Raw genomic sequence first — 21107 nt, 5'->3', positions numbered from 1 at the left:
ACTTCATCAATTAGGGACGATTAGTGTAGATTATAAATCGACAGTCATGAAAAATGTCTCCCCGCAAACGAGGTCGCAAAAATAATTTAAGATGATAACACGAGATCGCGTATATTTGTCGCGAGACAACTGCGACAATGTTTGCGATAAGAGCAGGCACCGTAGACTCTTTGCGTGAACAGCGAATCGCGAGCGATCAATTACGCACTAATTAACGTTCATGTCACGAGTAATCACGAGCAGGGTCTTTCTGTGTTTTTCCGTGACCTCTCATGACCAGAATATTCTCTGACGCAATTGGTTTCCAAAAGTACACAAGAAAGTTGACAAATATCAATGAGTGTTCCGTTATAAAGAATCCTTGATTGTAGATTCCGTTATGACGAAATCCGATTAAATGTGCCATGTAATTCTTTGAACTAGAGGATTTATATCTAATTTAATTTAATCGTGCGTACATGTGTGTGTGTGTGTATGTGTGTGTGTTGTATTGAATATGCGCGCGCTTGGGAATATTAATGTTAATATTACATTTATATTGAGATAAATAATCTTATGTAGCGAAATTTTGAAACCGCAAAAATCGTTGTAAACAAGAGTTTATTACATACTGGGGATAAAAAAATTGAGAGATTAAGAAACTTTCCCCAAAATCTGTCTATACATACAGACCTAATTTATATTTATAAAATTATAATATAATGTAAGGGTTGAATCGTTCATATCATGTGTGTAAGACAATTAATTAGCAGAATTAAACAGTAAATTCTAAAATGTGCAAATCTGCAATAATCTTCCAATTTAGTCTTTCAAATGTAAAACATGCGAAATACAAACTAGTTAGCAAATATAAAAATGCTTGTACTTATGTGAGTAAAAGACGTGAGCATTATAGAATGTTTTTAGTGAATTGAAACTTAACTTTAACTACTGTAACACTTTAATACAATGTCAATTATAGTAATATAATTATGATTATATTACAATTATAAAAGAAATACTGGACTATATATTACAAGTATAAATCACCCAATTATTTTAAAAATAATATACCAGATATAGATGTACAATTAAAATTTTTTTAATTTTTTTATTTTAAAATATATCTCTTTGAAATTATGAAAAATTCGCAAAAATCATTTTTTACCAATTTCCAATTTTTAATAACATCAAATAAAACTGTAAAAATATTTATAAATACTGTGATTCACGCGTAACAAACCATAGAAATTATAAATAGATTGTAAATGCTGTCTCGTTCTCAGCAGTGTGTTATCTTTTTAAAGTGAACGATTCGCCTATTTTCTCGTGCTACTGTTACAATTATCATTATTGTTACACGTAGTTTTACTCTCGGCTGTGCTCGCAACGCATTCCCGTGTTGTCAAGGGCGCATCTCGACCAACTCATTATACCCACGAGACTTGCAAAATGACGGCGTGCATGCGCTACTAATATTTATTTTTTATACTTTTATACACACACTGTTTATATACGTATTTGGATATCCCTACGTTATCAATCAAATAAATTTCTTTTCTCGTATAAAAAGCAATTGTATTATTCACATCGATCACCATGTAATCAACACCTTTTTCTTTTAATGATTATATAACAAATATACTCTACGCTTTACATGATTGTGAAATATGTAGAATATGAATGAATTTTTTGCTACAATTCTATATATATATCTGAAATTTTGTAAAACTCTATGATTTTGTACATAAGTAAAGATATTTTATGTGTGATATACATACAAAAATATTTAAATATGCATATAAATTGTATTATCATTTTATTATTTTCTAATGTAAACAATTTCACTTAACTTTGAAATTAAATTATTTTTTATCAATTATTTTATTATTTAATTATTTTCTAATGTAAACAATTTCATTTAACTTTGAATTTGAATTATTTTTTATATGCAAAATAATAACAATTCTTTTCTTTACAAATATGCTAAAAATTTACAGCAAATTATTCTTATGAAAAAATATATTGCTGTATTTTTATTCAAAGTATAAAATTAATATTTCAAGAACGTATAGTATCAGTTAAATACTATAAATGGATTAATTAACATCTAAGATACTTACCTTCTTCTCGTTGCTGCTGTAGACGGGATTTTGGCCTCGTTCCTTAGTATTCAACAGCAGATCCTGAATTCTCAATTCTCGAATTTCCATCGTAGATTATGCATCCAGAGTCCTCCGAATCCCTCTTGCTCCTCCGATTGTCTTGTGGCGACACAAATGTTCTTCGCGGGAAGGATCGCGAAACGCGCGATGGACAATTTTCCGGATTAAACGATATTATCGCGATTTTCACGGAAATCTTTTATCACCTCGATTTCGTGGAGTTTCAATTCGCGACTTGTATGCACTTTCGACAGTTTCGCACCACTAAATTCGAAGAAATTCGGTAAAATATACGCGATCGCGTCGATTGCGTCGTTCACGACTGCGAGACTCAAATCAGTAATGGCGACCACTTGCGCGCGCATCGAAACAGGCGACAAAAATGGCGCGCACGTCAGAATTTCAAATCCAAAATATTCGCTGGTCGTACACCTCGGAACAGCCTACGTAGACAAAAATATAATTTTAAGCTTATCTTCAAATAAATATCTGATAATATTTATGCAAATTCAATTTACAAGATATTTTCATTCGATAGGATGATGGTAAAGTCCGCATCAGACGACGCATTAAATATTGAAATTTGACGAATTAAAATAAATGAAATTTCTTTGATCAAATTTCAGGCTTAGTGGTTATGAGAGGTGACCGCGTTCATGCTTATGAGAGTAAAATAAAATCTCGAATAATGATGCAAATGGCTCGATAATTATTCATCTTGATCATCTTGATTATCTAAAACATTGTATATTTTTCACTCACGACTTTAATTAACCTATTAATTAACCTATTAATGGGGAACGTACCTCTCCATTCTGCAGATGAATACATTTCATTCGTCGCAATTAATGTACATCATGAAGTTATCGATTATTGGAACTTGTTAATGCTTGCAACTCTCGAAATTATACAGCGCTCGCAATTTTCACTAGTGATTATCACCCGCTACTTTCAAACGTTAATAAGGCACGGGAAAAAATATAATGAAATGTCGGAAGGAATATGCTCCAATTGTTTCTTTTTCCATCGGCAATGATTCGCAACATAAATTTCATTGCCAATTGTTCGAGAGAAATCGTGCGAAAAATGCTGATATATAGAGCGACGAATGAGAGCGCATTGAGATAATAACTATTAAGATAATAACAGGCTGTGCGTTTGCATAAAAAGCTCATTTAATTTGTAATATGATTATTACGATAATCGAGAGAAAATATATCGCCACTCGACACGAAACAGATACAAGTAGAATGCACGTCACCTGCAGGTTTCACCGACGCGGAAATAACATTAGATACTTCATTCTCGTTTCGAGCTGCGTTTCTTGCATTTTTCTATCTAAAATAAAATGCGTAGAACTCGCGTTTCTGAAGAAAAAAAATAAAACGGAGGTCAAAAGTGTAGAAAGTGCTAAAACGAACAGATCTCTACTTTATATTTTCAACTCGTAACCGACTAATGTTGGCAGTGCCGAATAACCTCATTTCCGCGTATCTAGCTCTTATTGTGACAGCTGTCATAGAAAGAGTTATGCTGGTGTGAGTCAGTGGTGTGTAAACAATCCTCTTGTCAGTCGTTCGTCCCGAAGCAGCGTCGACTTTGCCTCTCGCGTCTCGACTCTTTGTATTTTTGACGTCTCAAACGACAACACACACTGTGAAGGATGACAATGGGCGATGAGATCCCAGTTACATCACTGGTTCTTCCTGTAATATTAAGACCGATATTAACCAAGGTATTATCTGCTTTGCTTGTAAATATGTCATGGTCTAATATGATTATCTCTTTCTCAAATAATTTCATTTTTATACATCATACGTATAATGTTGATGGATAGCTATTTTTCAAACAGTATGAGGGAACAAAAGTGGATATAAAACAAGTCGAAAGCATTCTTTTAGTTTACTTGACAAATTATTTGCTCTTTATATTGTATACTTTGCATTTTTAGTAAAAAATGTTTTGTTAAAGATGTTTAACGTTTATTGATTATAATGTATAAAATTTTTATAGCTGGAAAGGCAAAATGTCATGGCAGCGCAAACTCTACGCGCAGCTCTCTCAAAAGCAGAGAGCTCACATCCTGGGATTACACATGATTTAATTATGGGTATAATACGCAGAGCAGAACTCAATCTTGATATGAACGAGAGTGTTTTACGATTGCAAGGCGCTGCATCTGATTACGATGGTAAGATAAATCTTACTTCTTTGTTTTTATCCTAATTCTTTATATAGAAAATGCAATTATATCTCATATTTATTATTGAGATAGTTGTGATATCCATGATTTCTTCATTTTAAGATTTTTTTTAGATAAATTATATTTTGTCTATGTTTACAGTTGTGGAATATCGTTCAGCACGTTCAGAAGATGCATTTCAAGAACTAAATCGCAAATCTACTTCCTTGAAAAGAATACTTAGTAGAATTCCTGATGAGATCACAGATAGAAAGACTTTTCTCGAAACAATCAAGTTTGTATAACATTTGTATATGTAAAAACGTGAATTTATATATTGTTAAGATATTATTAAGATATAATCTATATCAACTATATTTTCTTTCAGAGAAATAGCAAGTGCGATAAAGAAACTTTTAGATGCTGTGAATGAAGTTACCGGATTTATACCTGGCTCAACTGGTAAACAAGCATTAGATCAACGCAAAAGAGAATTTGTGAAATACAGTAAAAGATTCAGCAATACGTTGAAGGAATATTTCAAAGAGGGACAGTAAGTATATATATTTTTAAAGACAGTTTAAAAAATTATATATTGCATAGTATTTAGTATTTAAACCATAATATGTAATAATAATAAATTTTAATAATTTATTCTTAAATTAATGTAAAATAAAAAAAATAGAATTTGAATAAATAAAGTGTAATTGAAATAAAATTAATAATACATCTAAAAAAAATTAAAGATTTATAATCTCACATTCATATTTGTCACAATATAATGCAATATATATATATTTCTTACAGAGCAAATGCAGTTTTTGTGAGTGCACTGTATCTGATACACCAAACAAATATGATTATGCTTACTGTAAAGGATAAATGTGAGTAAATCTCAATTCTACAATGAATTTCCAGAATCGAATGTGATAATATCACAAAAGTCAGATAATCTATAGATATTACAACCTGCTAATCTTGCATATTCAATTATACGAACAATAGAACCTAAAAATATCTAATATAGAAAATTTAACATCATTACATTTCCGTGTTATCTGATTGCATTATAGTTTTTGTTACATATATATACATATATATAAAATGAAAGTGTTGGTCTATTATTCTAAATTATTTATACTTTTATTTTGTGCCAACTTAAAGAGCCAGGTATAAATATCATATTAGTCGTCAATTCTCATTGTAATGGTCAATAATAGTATATACAATGAAATGTTCAGATATGAGAATGACTTTATTGTTGTTATATGAAAATAATGTCATATGTATACATATATATATATATATATATATATATATATATATATATATATACTCCTTTGTAGCTTCTTTCAAAGAAGCTGGATGGACTCTAAAGAGTATAAAATATAAGTGAAACACGTCAAATTTTGAAATATAATGAGATTACATTATAATAGTACACATTTGAATATTAAATATCACAAAATATATAAGCAAATATGTTTCTTCTCATTTATGTATAAATAATATTATTATATATTAATAATTATATAATATATTATTATACATAATTATATTATTACTATATATAAATAAATGTGAAATCACTTTTATTTATACTTCTTAGAGTAAAATGAGAGCAACAATGGAGAATGTAGAGGGATTATTTCTTCAAACGTACAAGAAATAAAAATTACTTTATTGATAACAAATGTACACAAATTTGTTATATTTTCCATATGGAAAATGATGTGAATGGCTTTCCTATCTACATCCTCATATTAACAATGACGATGAATAACAGTAAGAATTAATGGTAATTACCGTAATGAGCGTTACTGCGAAATGTACAAAACTTCAAGCCCGTTTGCTGTCGGAGAATACACGAACGATGCAACCAACGCCGCTTATATTAAATACTTTTTCATGCCAAATTAACAAGTGACTACTGCTACCTTCCGTTGGAATTTCAAAACCTCGATAAATGTACTTCATTAGAACATCCACTAAATCACGATCTAATTGTGCTAAGCAATCGTCCATTTGATTCGACTTTATACTTAGAAGCACCTTTAGTGTCAGGTTCCGTGCACTGTCCTGCAAACAGATATATTTCACATATATATATGGAAATTTATGTTCTACTACTGAATATATATATGTAATATTGTATAAAATATAAAAGGCGTCTTTCAGCAAGTGACGCAGAAGACATAGTTTAACACATGAATCATTTCATTCTTGTTTACATTTGGCAAGGATAAATATGACTTCACTGTGTCCTCTGTGTTACTTGCTGAAAAACGCTAAAGTTATGTATTAGGAATACACTGATATAAACAATTAAATCATATACAAAGTATATCTATGATTTTCATAAATTATTAATTCCAGATGTGCGCAAAAGCAGATAATTTCAAAGTAATATCCTAAAGAATAATGTAATGGATTGTCAAAGAGTAAAACAAATTCTCGGACTTGGGGTCGATATATAAAATAATAAAAAGTATATTATTCTGCGAAAACGAATAGTTATAACACGCAGGATATATTTTGAGGTTACCTTGATTTGTTGGTTTTTACATTCCAGTGGTGCGGACTTTAATACCGATATTAGCGCCTCCGCATTCTTACCCTTAATAAAGTGCTAAGGAAAAAATTCGTGAACGATGAGATTGCTGGAAAGGTAAAGCCTTTATCGAACGCGAGAGCTTTGTAAAGGATATTGGCTAAGAAGTGTCAAAATCTCGTTCTCGTCGGGACCGGTGGGCGCGCCTACGCCACCATCGGCGTCCTCCTCTTTGAAATTGTTGTCGCTATACTGGTCCACGTCGATCTTGCGGAACGCGGACGCCGAAGTATCCTTCCTGCCATCGTTCCTCGACATCTCGGTTGTGCGCTCGAACGTCTCCTACGTTCACGCCCGGCTTATCGAACAGCGCCTTGCCTCGATTCGCGGCGGCGAGGCTTGCCTAGGGATGCGTTCGGAGATTTGACTCACAGAGTGGAGTGTATTTAATTGACCAATAGGGAGCAAAGATTTCTTTGTCCCGATTGGTCAGTTAAACGTCACTTTTCCCGAGCGGTAGGATTTTCGAACGTTCCCTAGATATATTTGCGAATGAATCACGCGCATCGTGGCCGTCATCTTGGCACTGACTGTCCATATGCTATATATATACGTATATTTTCATTCATTTATCGGAGCATGTATACGTATTGTACATAGAATTTAAGATTACACGCTTCACGCGAATGAGATCAGCTGCATTTCGTATTAAAATGGTACGTCGTAAATGAATAAAAATACGTGTATGAATGATTTTTCAGTATTGCCATACTTTTAGTATGGACGATTTATATCGAGGTACGCGTATAAGAAAACATCTACCGACACATGACGATACGCTGTCATCCGAGAAAGATTGATATTGCTATAAATAAAGATTATGCACAGACACGTGAAGTCTTATTTCTATCAGTGCCTTAGCTACTACAGCGATTCTATATTCAATCAATAATCCAGTAGAATTATGAGAGAATAAAAATTATACAGATTAAATTGTTTCTACAATTATTATATATATATATATATATATATATATATATATATATATACCCACACATCACGAAATATTTTAAAAGATATTTTAAACAAAATTTATTTGCTTCAATAAGACATTTGTATTGTTGATAATCTATATAGAGATTTGTATATAAGATTTTTAATTATTAATAATTTTTCAAAAAAAGTAAAATATCAAGAAAAAGGAAACGTTTTTATAACATAAAAATATATTAAAATATATTAAAATCAATATACATATTCACTATATTTCGCGCAACTACTTTAATAATATCTATTTTATTGGAAATTAATTTTATTTAGATTTTATGAAAAATTATTTATGTAAATGCAAATTGCACAAATATCAACCGCATGGATTTCCACAGTTCTAATGTCATAACCCAGAAGACTGTAAAAAATGCAGACTGTTAAAGAGCACGCTTATATAGATCTAGGAAGTGTTTGAGCAGGAAATAGATATCTGTGTATGCGTGTGCTTCGTAGGCGTCCATGTATGCGAGGAAGAGATAAATGATTTGCTTATTATGTGTGTATAAAATTTCAAGGTTAATTCTCTTCTATTTTTGAATTTCGTATAAATATTCACAACAAAGCATATTTTGTCATGACTGGAATATAATGTTAAATTTTATCTTTCATTATTTTTGCAAAAAATTTATTAAACTAGAAGTATATAAGTGAAATCAATCCTTTATTATTTGAAACTCAAAGTCAAAGACTAGATTATGTAAAATTATTATTTTATAGTTTAACGAATTGTGCTAAAAATTTAATAGAATCGTATAATGATTTTTATGCGCATAATTAAATTATATAAAATTGATACACCTAATTTAGAAGGTCAATAATTAATCCCGAGTCTTTTTTCGATGAAGAAATAATTCACGTCAGCCCCTTAAATGATTCTATCCGTAATATCAATGTTAATGAGACGAGTGCGTAATGTGGTTATCCCCGACCGCTTTCGACATATCGTTGGTTTTTTCCTATATAAGGAAATTATGTGGAAGATAAGAATATACAGAAATATATAAGTTGAAAAACAGTCAAAGATCGTCATTCGAGTTGAATCGATTGATTGTGTATCATTTCAAGACCGATTTTTTCTCTTTTCTCGTTTTTTTCTTTTTCATTTTGGAACTATAAAAAGGCTAATAAGGGTTGAAAATAATCATGAAATATATTATTGCATGTGAGTATAATATAACAATAAATACTAATTGATTTGTCAAATATGCAGAATAAAAGAAATATATCTTTTAAGTATATTCTTTTTATAAAATTTTAAGATAATATTTTAATTTTAGACATGCTTTTTCTTAATATAATTTTTGCAAAATTTTAAACATTAAAAAAAAGATTCTCTCTCTCCTTCTCTCTCTGAATGACTTCTCTTCTTTCTCTATTTATTTAGTATTTTTTCATATTCAGTAAGTTTACAATACTAAAACGTGCATCTACATTGTGTAATTTTCTTTTATTCAATAGCTGTACAAATATTGGCCATGATTTGGTTGGTCGCCTTGGCATTCCCGCAAAGAGATTTCCAGTGGTCGAGTGACATTTTTGATGTTGATGATAATGATAATAATGTGCCGAGTAGCACCACACAAGCAACGACGAATTGTCCTTGTATTGCAACTGCAGAATACAACCCAGTATGTGGCACCGATAATGTTACATATTGGAATATGGGAAGATTTAATTGTGCAAAAAATTGTAATCCACGTAAGTAATATTAATTTTACATTATATTGTTTTTTATTGTTCTTCGTTTATTATCAAAAATAATATTGTTAAGATACAATTTTTAAATATTATTGCTTCATATAAACTTTTATATGTATTCATTTTTAATATTTTAAACTTATATTTTATATCAATTATTAATTTAAAAGTCTCAATTCTTAATTCTCAGTTTAAATCTTTCAATTTTTTCAACAATTAATTTTCAGTTCTCTTTAAATCTTATATTTCTGCCTTTTTATCTTCCAATTTTTTTATAATTCTCCTCAACTTTTAATTTTCAATAGTTTTAATTTTAATTTTTAAATTTTCTTCATTATTTAAATATATCTTATTTTAATTATCTTAATTATTATAATTATCTTAATTATCATAATTATCCAATTTTTTAAACTATTTTAATTGTTTTAAATATCATGTTTTATATATATATATTTTATTATATTTTATTATATGTAATTCATGTGTGTATGTATATAATTACATTTTTTATCTAAGACATATTTATTGGGCAAAAAATTATTAATGAAAATATAATTTTTTAAATTCACATAAATAATTTTTGAACAAATTTTCTCTCTTTTTTAATTATGTTTACATATTTATTTATTTAATAATTTCTATTTATTTATTTATAGTTTTAAGAATCTTGTCTAATAATTTCAAACATTTTTTTAAGGACTTGAAATAAAGGTGATTAGAGCTTGCGAGCCATACAGCCAATTGAGCAGTAGTTAAATATCACATGGTTTATAATTCGCTTCCATATGATTGAGAAAACGGCATAACAACACGTGAGAATCCAGATGGACAAGTACAGATATCTTAATATTTTGATACTTTTATAATTTTAACTTTTTGTACTGTTATTATTTTTTGTTTCTTCAACAATAATTCTGACATTTTTTGTATATTGTATGTGTATATTAAATATTGCAGATTTTTACATTACTATAGTATATTCTCTCGATATGCAAGTTATCGTAATCGCAAATTATTATCACATTAATTACATCTTCTTATAAGCTTACATATGTTATCAATAGTCAATAGATTACTACATCGCATGTGTATAAGTGTATGTTTTCCACGAAGTGTTATTAATATGAAAACTGACGTGTACATTTTAATATTCTAGCTAAATTAAAATATTTTGTAATACATTTCATTATTTATCATATGATTAATTCAACAATTATGAATATTGACATTAACATTTTATCACCAAATGATTCTAGCTCAAAAACAAAAACGTTTTCCATTATCGTTGATGAGCGATACGATCAAAGAAATAATAATTCTGTTAATAGGATTTTATTAGCATTCTTGTATGATTTGTAGAAATATGTCTGACGAATAAATGCTGGAACATGAAGAGGTTATAATAAAATCTCTGAAAATATTATTCTTAAGAAAATGAGTTTATTTCTTTCAAAAAAAAGAACAAAAGTAGCAGAAGTATTATAGATATTAAATAATTTGCAAATATTTTAACTTGATTTACAAATTTGAAAATTGCGAGCTAATAATTAACTTGATTTATTAGCCAGTTTATTCAAATATTATATTATTTTACTGGTACTAACACTAATATGCTGATAACGCTAATTGCTGATAAAAAAAAATAAATTGTTGTTATAAAAAAACTGCAAAATCATGATGTGAATTAGTTAAATAGTAAGTCTCATTATTACGCTAAAAATATATATAACTGTAGTTTGACTTAACACTGACTGGTAGCCAATGCTATAAAAGGGAATGCAGCTCATACTTTGAAACAGTAGATCGTCAACCTTCGGTAGATCATCTCGAATATATACATTATTCAATAGCCGATCGGCGCGGTCTTCTAAGAACGAAACGTCACTAACGTCATCAATATGTTATTTTACTTTTTGCTAACAATAAGTGAGAAAATGATTTTGTTTGCTTCGTGTGCTACTTATTAATCAATTTTTTTTATTATCGTCAATTATATTTAATTATTTCTATCTATAGTTGCTGCATCACCGTTTCTCATCGCTGCGTTCCCACAAGTAAGTGAATATTCTTTTGCACAAGAAAAGAAAGAAATATATCCAAACAGTAAAAAATATTTAAATAGTTAAAAGATGGTTTTTACACAAGTATTACAATAAAGTTAGAATGTGTTTTTTATGTCCCAGCCCATCTATAATTAAAAGCAATAACTGTATGTATTTTATAAACAAACATCACAATGTGAAATCTAAGCAAATTTTCGGCAAATTTGGTGTCTGTCAAGCTGGCACGATAATCTACGAATTTAAAAAAAATATTAAATATAAGAGTTCTGATAGCATTTTTTATAGTTCTGCAGTTCCTGATAAAAATTGAAAAGAGTTTTGCAATCCTTATATTAAAAAATCAAAATTAAAAAAATGTGCTTATTATTTGTTAAATAATTTTTTATAATTATATCATTGATTACTGGAATATCAAAAGTTACATATTATACACTGAAAAAAAAATTTGGTTGAAAATTTACCAAAAAAAGATTCTGTTGTAGTAACTGTACATCGTTGTACTGAACTCTCTGTTTTGATGATTTGAATAAGCTTTGTTTACAACAAATTATTTCGGAATATTTTAGTTATATTTATATGAACGTATCGGACAATATATTTAATTGGGCAAAACAAAATTTTGCCTTTTTCAATCAAGTTTTTTTTTCAGTGTAGGCTGAATTATAGCAGAACTATCGAGAACTATTATCAGAAATAGTAATTTTCAACGCGTTTTAATACTTTAGAAGGAGATTGTCGTGCTGGGTAATTGTAAAAAATTGTTAAAAAAATTAAACTGTTGGAACTCTGCGTAGAACTATTTCTAAAGGATAAAGAACTTTTATAAAACTGTCGAGAACTATCGTTAAAACTGCGGAAAATCATCTGTACGACACATTTTCACTAAGTGTCGTGCTGATCGAGAACGTTAGAAATTCATAAAAAAATTATTAATTTTTGAAATATCAATCTAAAATTGTATATATAGACTGATCTATAATAGAACGGGAACTCTTGTTAAAAATATGATATTCAACGCGTTTTGGTACTTTAGAGGGAAGATTGTCGTGCTAGATTCGCAAAGTTGGCACATTTTTTCGATTTTAATTTCTTATACAAGGAATGTGGAATTCTTGTCAATTTTTATCAGGAACTATAGAATTATGAAAAATGCTATCAGAACTTTTAATATTTTTTTAAAATTCGTAGATTGTCGTGCCAGCTTCACAGACACGCAAATTTGTGGATGGATAATGTCATTAATGTAAAATTTTCTGTCTTTTTTGTATTTTCCTTTAAAGAAAGAATATATACGTATTTTCTCAAAAATAGAAAAAGAACCATTGGGAATTTATTTCAGTATCTAAATATCTCGAAAAATTTAGATTATGAGTAACAATAAGATATTTCAGGCAGATTTTGTCTTTGACGGACCAGTCGCCACACCGCCTAATGGACAAAGAACTACATCAACATTCACAACGACTGTGACATCTAGGAACGAAAATAGTATTACGACTACGACTTCTCAGTCCGTGAATCAATACAATGCGTGCATCACTTCTTGTCCGGTAATTATTTTTTAATTAAGAATATTATTTTATTTTATGCAAATGTTTATATAAATATTTTATTTGATTCGAGAAAATGTTTTAAATAAATAATTATTTTACATATGTAAAATGAGTTGTAAATTGGTTCTAATAAATTATATAATAAAAACACAAGAAAAAAAGTACATTTTAAAGAAGGTTGTATATACTATGTATACTTTCTCTCGATTTACAAAATATTGATTGTAAAAAAGACAATTGTAATTGAAAAAAAATATATGTTGACTATAAAAAAGACAATTGTGACAACTGAAAAAAAATATATATATGTAAAAATATATATGTATATAAATATATATTTGTATTCGTTTGGAGAATAATTTTGATAATATTCTTGTAATTATATACATTTTAATTATACACATTTTAATTATTTAGGTGACAAATGAATACAATCCTGTTTGCGGTACGGACAATGTTGATTATACCAATCCAGGAGGAGTAGGATGTGCGCAAATATGTGGAAAAGGTACGATATATTTAATAAAAAGGAGAAAGAATCCTTATATTCAATAATTTAGTTTGTCATGCTGTTAAAAAAGTATATATGATTAAGTTATATATATAAGCTTTCTATTAGAAACGAGAGTAAAATTTAAAAAAAATTTTCGGTTTTATATTAAAAGTTGAATTAGTTATTAATATTTTTTAATCAAATATCTTGATTATCTTTGATTAATATTAATGATCGTTATTACTTTCTATATCTTCAATATTTAATCTAATACTCTTAATTGTTCTAGCATACAAATTTGGTACAATAGTGAATATTTAGTAAATATATATTTATTTCTTATTTTTTGACAATTTTTGTCCTATCAAGTTTAAAATAAAAAGAAATACACTTATTATATATAAGGCAGTGCGATTATTAGGTGGATACATTAAAACATCAAATGTAATATATTTACAGAAGTGACATTGCAATATTATGGGCGCTGTTCAACAAGAACGAGTGGATAATTTACAATCGTCATTAAACGATGCAAAAAATAAAAAAAATATTCTAATGAGAATAAAAGATTAATATGTAGAAAATATACATATTTACATACCATAGCATATACATACATTACAAATATATTCATTCATGTTAAGCAAAAATAATAACTAGTGATAGACACTTTATTTTCATTTTGATTTGTAAATGACCTTCTAAATGACTAAGATTAATGATGCTAAAGTTATTATGTGAATTTCAATCTTTTTTAAATTATTATCGCATTATATCAAAAGATTGATATTTTCACTAACTTTTAGCGCTTCCGGTTTTTTTTCGGTGACTTCGCATTTTCAACTGAACATATCGTTTCTTTAAAACTTAGAAATTAAAACTGAAAATTTTGTTTCTAATTTTACTTAAAAAATTTGGCCACCAACTTAATACCTGAATTCTCTTTGCTTGAAAAATTGAAAAAACTAATCATCCAATCGAGGAATCGTTTCGATCGGCCCATCTAACTCTTCGTGCGATTTCAAAGTTTCCTCCGTGAATCCCGTAAAGATGCCTCGCTAATATATCAGCTCTGTCTTCTTCGGCCTCAACAGCCATCTTTCTATAGCGACGAACTGCTAAAAGGCAACCGGCGGTGAGTATAATCTGAATTATTAACCAAAAGATCAGAAGACCCAGAGCCAGACTCGCGTCCACGCAAATAAGGCCATCTATAGATCCTAAAAAACAATTTATACTGTACGATAATTTATACTGTACGATAATTTTATAATCATAAAAACCAGAAATATATGCGAATGGATTTATAGACGTTCCCGATGCTTGGAAGAGGCAACGATACCGATATTCTTAAACTCACTTCCACCGGTAATCAGAACTGTATCAGGAACCGGATTTTCCCTGGACAGTAAATGGTCCGCTGTTATCACCGGACTTTGAACGACGATAGAAAGTTGCAACGGTAATTCCGCGGGGGTGAGGTTTCTGAAAATTTCTGTTACCTCGGCGATGAGCGGCTGCTCGATCGATCGTCGTTTCCTGCCATATGAAATCTGGCCTCCTCTGCATGTAGCCTTCAAAAAAGTCACAAATTTATCATTTTATTAATTTAAAAATTATCATTAATATTTTTAATATTTGTAATGCTAAAAATAATTAACATGCTGTGATATACATGAAAATTAATTCCATAATAATGTCAATTACATAACAATTTAATAACGTGAAAACGTGTTATACAGTTTTCAAAAAATCATCAACTTACTGGCTCACATTCTTCGAGGCAAAATTTAACGATGACGTTGAATCGCACAATTTGACTATCCGGAAATTTGAAGGCAGTAAATGTTGAGATCAGAGAACGATTGTCCATTGGATCCTTTAATAGCGCGGGAAAAGTTGTCGAATCCGTCGGACATCCAGATTCATCTAGAAGAAGGTACGAAGAATCTCCGGATGCGCTACTAGCTACAAGATGTCCAGCTATGATATCGTAAGGTCCTGTGAAAAAAAAATTATTGATGCTTCATAATTTCGTTAGAAAAAAATTTCATTTCTTTGAATCGATCAAGAAAAATTCATAAGTGAAGAAAAAGAACGTGAAATTTGACATATTTTTTGACAAGTATCAAGAGACACGCGAGTGACCCACCGTCAACAGGTCGGATTTCAATTCTGAGCGTTAACTTTTGTCCTAATTGGGTAACGACTGCATCCATATGTTCTTCGTTAAGGATCCTCATCGTCACCACTGGTGCTTCGGATGATGCGTTTATTACGATTGATCCAACCGGCGGTACGCCTGCGCTAAAAAGAATATCCAGAGCCAAAATATCGGGGATACTTGTAATGATATCGAGATAAGATTTTTATATCAGACTCATAATTAAATTATAAAGTGATGGCATTCATTTGAAAAATTGTAAATGATATTGCACGAAAAAAAGATAGACTTACTTTGGATCCAAGAAAGAAAAGCTCGAATTAACGGACACGTTTCGCGGTTCCGGGATATCGCGGCCATCTAAGGAGCATCCAATTTTCACCGACTGATCTCCCAATCGTTGGATGATTGGATTATATTGTATGACAATGGTGGCCCAAACTAATGTATGCGTTCTGCAAATAAGAGACGTCGCAAGATATCACAATTCAAATGCATGACAATTCCAAATTTACTGTCAATTATAGGGTTTTAAGAATGCAAATACCGATTTTCGTTGTTGATGGAAAACGCGGGCGTAAGACCACACTCAATGTTAGATCTACCGATGATCTCTCTCTTCGGAAGCGGTATTCTTAATATTGTCACATTATTCCCAACACCATTAACACCGCAAGTATCTCCAAATCCACTCACATACATCCGTCCGTCAAAAGGCTCCGCAGTGGTTAATACAACTGTCATGGTTGATTCGCCGCATTGTACTTTCACTGTAAAATATAACAGTGTTAAAAGTTTAAGTATTAAGAAATATCGCTAATAAAATTATCTGTTTATCGCAAACGTACAATCTAGACAAGCTTCTTGTTCTTTATAAATGACGTTGGGTCTGGTAACCAATGAACTGACTCCAAGACTGATTGTATCGTCAGAATGCAGCAAGCAGAATGGTTTCTCTTCCGAATAATCGAGGGTGTAGGCTCTGCATATGAAACCATGCTGACTGCGATCACATTTCTCCTCGCACTAAAAGGTTCATAATTGAGTCACACATTCATTCACGCCCGAACCGATAAGATAAATACGAGATCTACCTGTTTCAAGTCGAGTCCCGGTAATGCTATATCCGAGTATGGCAGTGTTACGTTCCGATACTCCGCATAAGAGCAATAGTTTTTCTTCGCTACATGAAAATATGTACAAGTTGAATGCAATTCAATTGATTTTTGCAACCAAAAGCCTAGAGAGATTAATGACTTACATATATTATGGCATTGATCTTGCAGATACTCATCTCGATACATCGACGATCTGTAGGCTTGCGGTCTAGTACCTCTCTCGAACTTTGACAACGAACACGTGCCGAGGGTATCGTCAATTGACAAAGGCTCGCTCGTACGAAATTGCGTAGATTCGCATTCATTTTCTAATATTATACAAAAAAATTTTGTGCAGAATTTTATACATAAAAAAATGATCATTTTTTAGAAATTGAAATTGATTTATTTCAGGTAGATTATATTCAACACACGATTTGTGTAATTATTTTGTGGAGTGCATACCTGCTTTCAGACATTTCTCGTAACACTCGCTTCTCCGTAACAATGCTTGAAAATATAAGTTGGAGTATCCATCTTTTAAAATAGCTCCCAAGGTTCTCTCTACTTGCCACAGTCTTTGTCGCTTGCAATTTGGTGAAACTGAAGAGTAAAACACATTTTAAAAAGTGCATTTTTCTCTGATGAGAGGAAATTTTTTAAATAACTAATATAAATAATACTCTGCATTTACAGCATACTATTCGGAAAAACGAACAATCTTTACCTTTAACACAGATTTTATGGAAAAACGTGGTGTTAGTTTCGGGAATGAGTTCCTCGCCTTTTACTTGCACACTGTAACAAATGTTACTCACAAAGTCGATCACAAATGCTGTGCAATTCAAGCTTTTACACCTGTAATAAAATAAAAAAATATTTTCAATTAATATTTTTTATATATTTGATACATATAATGATTTACTTTGTGTTTGTAGAAAATAGAAATTAATTTTTATTATAAAAAATTTTGCGATATTTAGGTTTTCAATAATATAATATACAAATCTAATTGTCTAAAAATTTAAAAAGATATGCTTATATTATTATATATTAAGATTTTTTAATATCTAAGTATATTAAATTAGATTAAATAAAATAGAGCTCCCATTAAAAATGATTAATCGATGAATTACCTGTCGAAACAAGGCACGACAATACCGTTATTACCTATGGCACTGTTTTTGTATAACACAGTTTCTACAGAGTTTGCAGGCTTAGCTCCGATGATTTTCTCCCATCCCGTATCTTGATCCTGACAATTCTGAGACCAACCTGAAGGACGTAAGTCTTATAAAGTGCGAAGTGCAGTTAAATAGCGTGTATCGCGCGCGCCGATGACTTATCTATACTTTTCGCGTGATACTACATAACGAATTATATTTGCAACGCAAAAAAAGAAATTTATTTAAATATACTTTATAAATTGTCAAATTTTAGATATTCAAAGTAAAAATAACATTACACAAACAAGTCAGAAAAATGATTTTTGCGAATTCTCTTTGAGCCAAATAAAATTATCGTTGAAAAAGTACCGAGAGAAACAGTACAGTTTTTATACATTTTCATTTCTTGACGAGATAAAATTTTATTATATTAATTAGAAATAAATTTTCTCTTTATATATCTCATAATATTGAATAATAAATAAATATTCGTTATACATTTACTATTTATTGAAGACATTAGATTCTTTAATTAATTGTGTAAATTGATTCTTACCTGTGTTGCATGCAAGACTGCAGATGAAAACCATGAAACATAGAGTTGTCGCCGTCATTCTGTATCTTTGCGTTTGTATCAAATGCGAAGAGATGAAATCAGTTGCGAGAGTTTGAAGAGTTCCTCTTCAAGGATTCCCAGATATTGTTCTATAAACTGCGGAACGACATCTTCTGCTTCTCTCTCGTGTCGCTGATTTACCTATATATATATATCAATGTCGTTACGTAATGTCATTATCACTTGTAAAAAAGTTGAAATCAACATGCATTAGATCGTCGAGTGAAGAAGCGGTCGAATGCGATCATCCGCGTTAGCTGCTCCTTTAAGAACTCCCTCCTATCTTCAAGGTTTCAAGATAATGCAACGTTTCTCACATATAAGCGAGTTATTCGCTGCATAATGTTATCGTGTGCCGTTTTTACCTCGTGCTTTTGGTTCCACTATCTCTTGACACTGCGTAAGCATACGGCATAATTCGCGATAGCGATTTGCAATGGATTTTATACTCAACTTTATTAAACACGCGAAGATGAGTGCAGAAAAAATGTGGTCGTGCCTTTACATTCCGCGATCAAAAGTCTCGTGATAATATAATTGCAATATGTAAAAAACAAATCTTTTCACTTACAGATTAAAAGAATCGGTTATGTCACATAGTATAATGTATATAATAATATAATTAGATCCTTATAAATTATATCCTTGTGAAAAGGATACAGCACAATGAAAGAATAATGTGCAATGTGACATTTATGCCGATGATTACTCATACTTATTAAAATGGTGATGACTGATAACAGAATAACAGCTATTTCTATACTTACACGTAATCATACCCATAGTCGCATAATTTTAGAATGTAATTGAACTATAAGTCTATAGGGCTTAAATTAAAATTACTATATAAAATTATAGAGTATTACAAATCGCCAGAATAAATCCCCATAATTTACATAGTTTTTTTTTATATTAATTATATAAAATCATATTCGTAACAATGCGATTCCTGTGAAGCCAAAAGTTAAAATAAAAGTTTACAAAGTTCTGTTTTATAAATTGATTTAATTAAAAAAAGTAATATTGCAGAGAAATAAATGAAATGTATAAAATGTCGATATACATTAAAAATAAGAAATTTATATTACATTAATATTCATTTTAGAGGAATTTTTTACTATTAAAATTTAAATAATTTTTTAGAAATCTTTTAGATTTAAATAACTATTTAGAAATTGTGAATATATGAATTTTTTCTCCTTTTATACTTGTGGAGCATCCACTCACATGTTCTTACGCAAACCGCTGATCCGTCATTGAACTCTCTAGTAGCAATTGTCACACTTATTGTTAGCTGAAGTGTGCATCGTCGGCGGGTTAAAGATCGATATATCTCCCCAGGGACTGCATGCGCTCTTCGACGTAATCGAGCCGTGCTCGCGATTCACTCTCCGCGTACATTCGTCGTCCTTTCGTTTATACAGAGAGTGAGATGGACGGGCAAACGTTCCACTAACCAACTGCGGGACAGACACGTAACGAAATGAAAAGCTATCGCGCGCCGAGCCACAACGGCGGATACGACGAGGAAGAGCAGAGGGGCATCCTCCGGCCGTGCCATCCGCCTGCCTGATCGAACGATCGGATGCGGCTGGGTAAATACAGCTCCGCGCACATCAATCCATTCACCGGCATTGTCGTAAAAAGGAAGATAGGAAAAAAAACGATGGCGAGGTCGGCAAACGATTATCTGGGATGTTTTGCGCCGCCCAAGTATACGTACGTTCGCTCATCGGTGACACAAATTCGGCCTTCGTCATATCGTTATCGTGGACGATTACGAAGTACTCGATACTTAAATAAAGTAGAGACCTGCTGTCGAGGAGCAAGTGTTTGCTTTGGTTATTAATATACCATTGAAAGTATGACACGTTAAATTATTTGAACGTGAGTTATTTGTCTGATTAAATTCACAATGATGGAAAAATTATGCAAGTACGCTTTCCCAGTTGATTCTGGACTGAATTTTAACAAAATTAAAATTTAATAATAGGTATGAAGAAATCCTTTACATTTTGAAATAAATATATATCTAGGAGAGGCTTTTTTACAATGGCGTTTAAATGGATTCAGACACCGCGTTTAATACGACTGCCAAATGCCCTATTAAAGGGTTTCCCATAGCGCAACAACTATACAATTAAACAAGCATTAGAAGTCTATATCGATAGTGAACATCGAAACTAGTGTCCTTCGCTTTACGTAACTCTTTGGCATCGTTTACGCTTGTTAGTCAGTCACATATACATATATGGATACAGCAAGACGGAACGGCTAATGTGCACTTCGTAAAATGAGATATCTTTCAAATAATAACAATAGGATATAAA

General features: G+C 30.6%; 6 protein-coding genes across 8 annotated transcripts in view; 3 read left to right on the top strand and 3 right to left on the bottom strand.

Annotated features, from left to right (window-relative positions):
- LOC105258031 (28S ribosomal protein S24, mitochondrial) overlaps positions 1-3454 on the bottom strand; it is a 139665-nt gene extending 136211 nt beyond the window's left edge. The window contains exons 1-2 of the mRNA XM_025412321.1: positions 2951-3454; positions 2103-2587 (exon numbers count right to left, since the gene is read on the bottom strand). The gene's annotated coding sequence lies outside the window, so the exon portion shown is untranslated. The remainder of the gene's footprint in view (positions 1-2102; positions 2588-2950) is intronic.
- Positions 3455-3627: 173 nt separating this feature from the next.
- On the bottom strand, positions 3628-7279 carry LOC105258060 (actin-related protein 2/3 complex subunit 5). Its single transcript, XM_011269124.3, has 4 exons — positions 7035-7279; positions 6872-6944; positions 6133-6405; positions 3628-3850 (listed from the first exon to the last, which is right to left on the bottom strand). Exons 1-3 carry the CDS (start codon positions 7193-7195, stop codon positions 6166-6168), a joined length of 474 nt encoding a protein of 157 aa, XP_011267426.1. The 5' UTR covers positions 7196-7279; the 3' UTR covers positions 3628-3850; positions 6133-6165.
- LOC105258048 (programmed cell death protein 10) lies at positions 3688-5421 on the top strand. Its single transcript, XM_020029433.2, has 5 exons — positions 3688-3879; positions 4158-4335; positions 4489-4621; positions 4715-4879; positions 5134-5421. Exons 1-5 carry the CDS (start codon positions 3808-3810, stop codon positions 5216-5218), a joined length of 633 nt encoding a protein of 210 aa, XP_019884992.1. The 5' UTR covers positions 3688-3807; the 3' UTR covers positions 5219-5421.
- A 1647-nt stretch (positions 7280-8926) lies between the features above and the next one.
- LOC105258072 lies at positions 8927-11033 on the top strand. The gene is made up of 3 exons (XM_011269133.3): positions 8927-9089; positions 9386-9625; positions 10323-11033. The coding sequence occupies exons 1-3, from the start codon at positions 9071-9073 to the stop codon at positions 10379-10381; spliced, it is 318 nt and encodes a 105-aa protein (XP_011267435.1). The 5' UTR covers positions 8927-9070; the 3' UTR covers positions 10382-11033.
- A 366-nt stretch (positions 11034-11399) lies between these two features.
- On the top strand, positions 11400-14335 carry LOC105258082. The gene is made up of 5 exons (XM_011269146.3): positions 11400-11551; positions 11642-11679; positions 13080-13238; positions 13659-13749; positions 14194-14335. Exons 1-5 carry the CDS (start codon positions 11524-11526, stop codon positions 14241-14243), a joined length of 366 nt encoding a protein of 121 aa, XP_011267448.1. The 5' UTR covers positions 11400-11523; the 3' UTR covers positions 14244-14335.
- A 39-nt stretch (positions 14336-14374) lies between these two features.
- LOC105258088 lies at positions 14375-20407 on the bottom strand. 3 transcript variants are annotated; one of them, XM_011269157.3, is made up of 14 exons: positions 20005-20407; positions 18718-18918; positions 18132-18270; positions 17723-17853; positions 17461-17598; positions 17160-17324; positions 16993-17081; positions 16747-16924; positions 16446-16668; positions 16192-16353; positions 15887-16041; positions 15500-15735; positions 15095-15308; positions 14376-14954 (listed from the first exon to the last, which is right to left on the bottom strand). In XM_011269157.3, the coding sequence occupies exons 2-14, from the start codon at positions 18773-18775 to the stop codon at positions 14704-14706; spliced, it is 2139 nt and encodes a 712-aa protein (XP_011267459.1). In that variant the 5' UTR covers positions 18776-18918; positions 20005-20407; the 3' UTR covers positions 14376-14703. The 3 variants fall into 3 exon arrangements, with proteins under 3 accessions (XP_025268037.1, XP_011267459.1, XP_011267465.1); XM_011269163.3 differs by having other exon boundaries at positions 14763-14954; positions 15237-15308; XM_025412252.1 differs by lacking the exon at positions 20005-20407 and having other exon boundaries at positions 14375-14954; positions 18718-18844.
- Between the last annotated feature and the right edge of the window lie 700 nt (positions 20408-21107).

This window comes from Camponotus floridanus, unplaced genomic scaffold, assembly GCF_003227725.1.
Source record: "Camponotus floridanus strain SB8 unplaced genomic scaffold, Cflo_v7.5 scaffold5, whole genome shotgun sequence".
In the NCBI taxonomy this organism is placed as follows: Eukaryota; Metazoa; Arthropoda; class Insecta; order Hymenoptera; family Formicidae; genus Camponotus; species Camponotus floridanus.
This window is presented reverse-complemented; position numbering and strand designations above follow the sequence as displayed.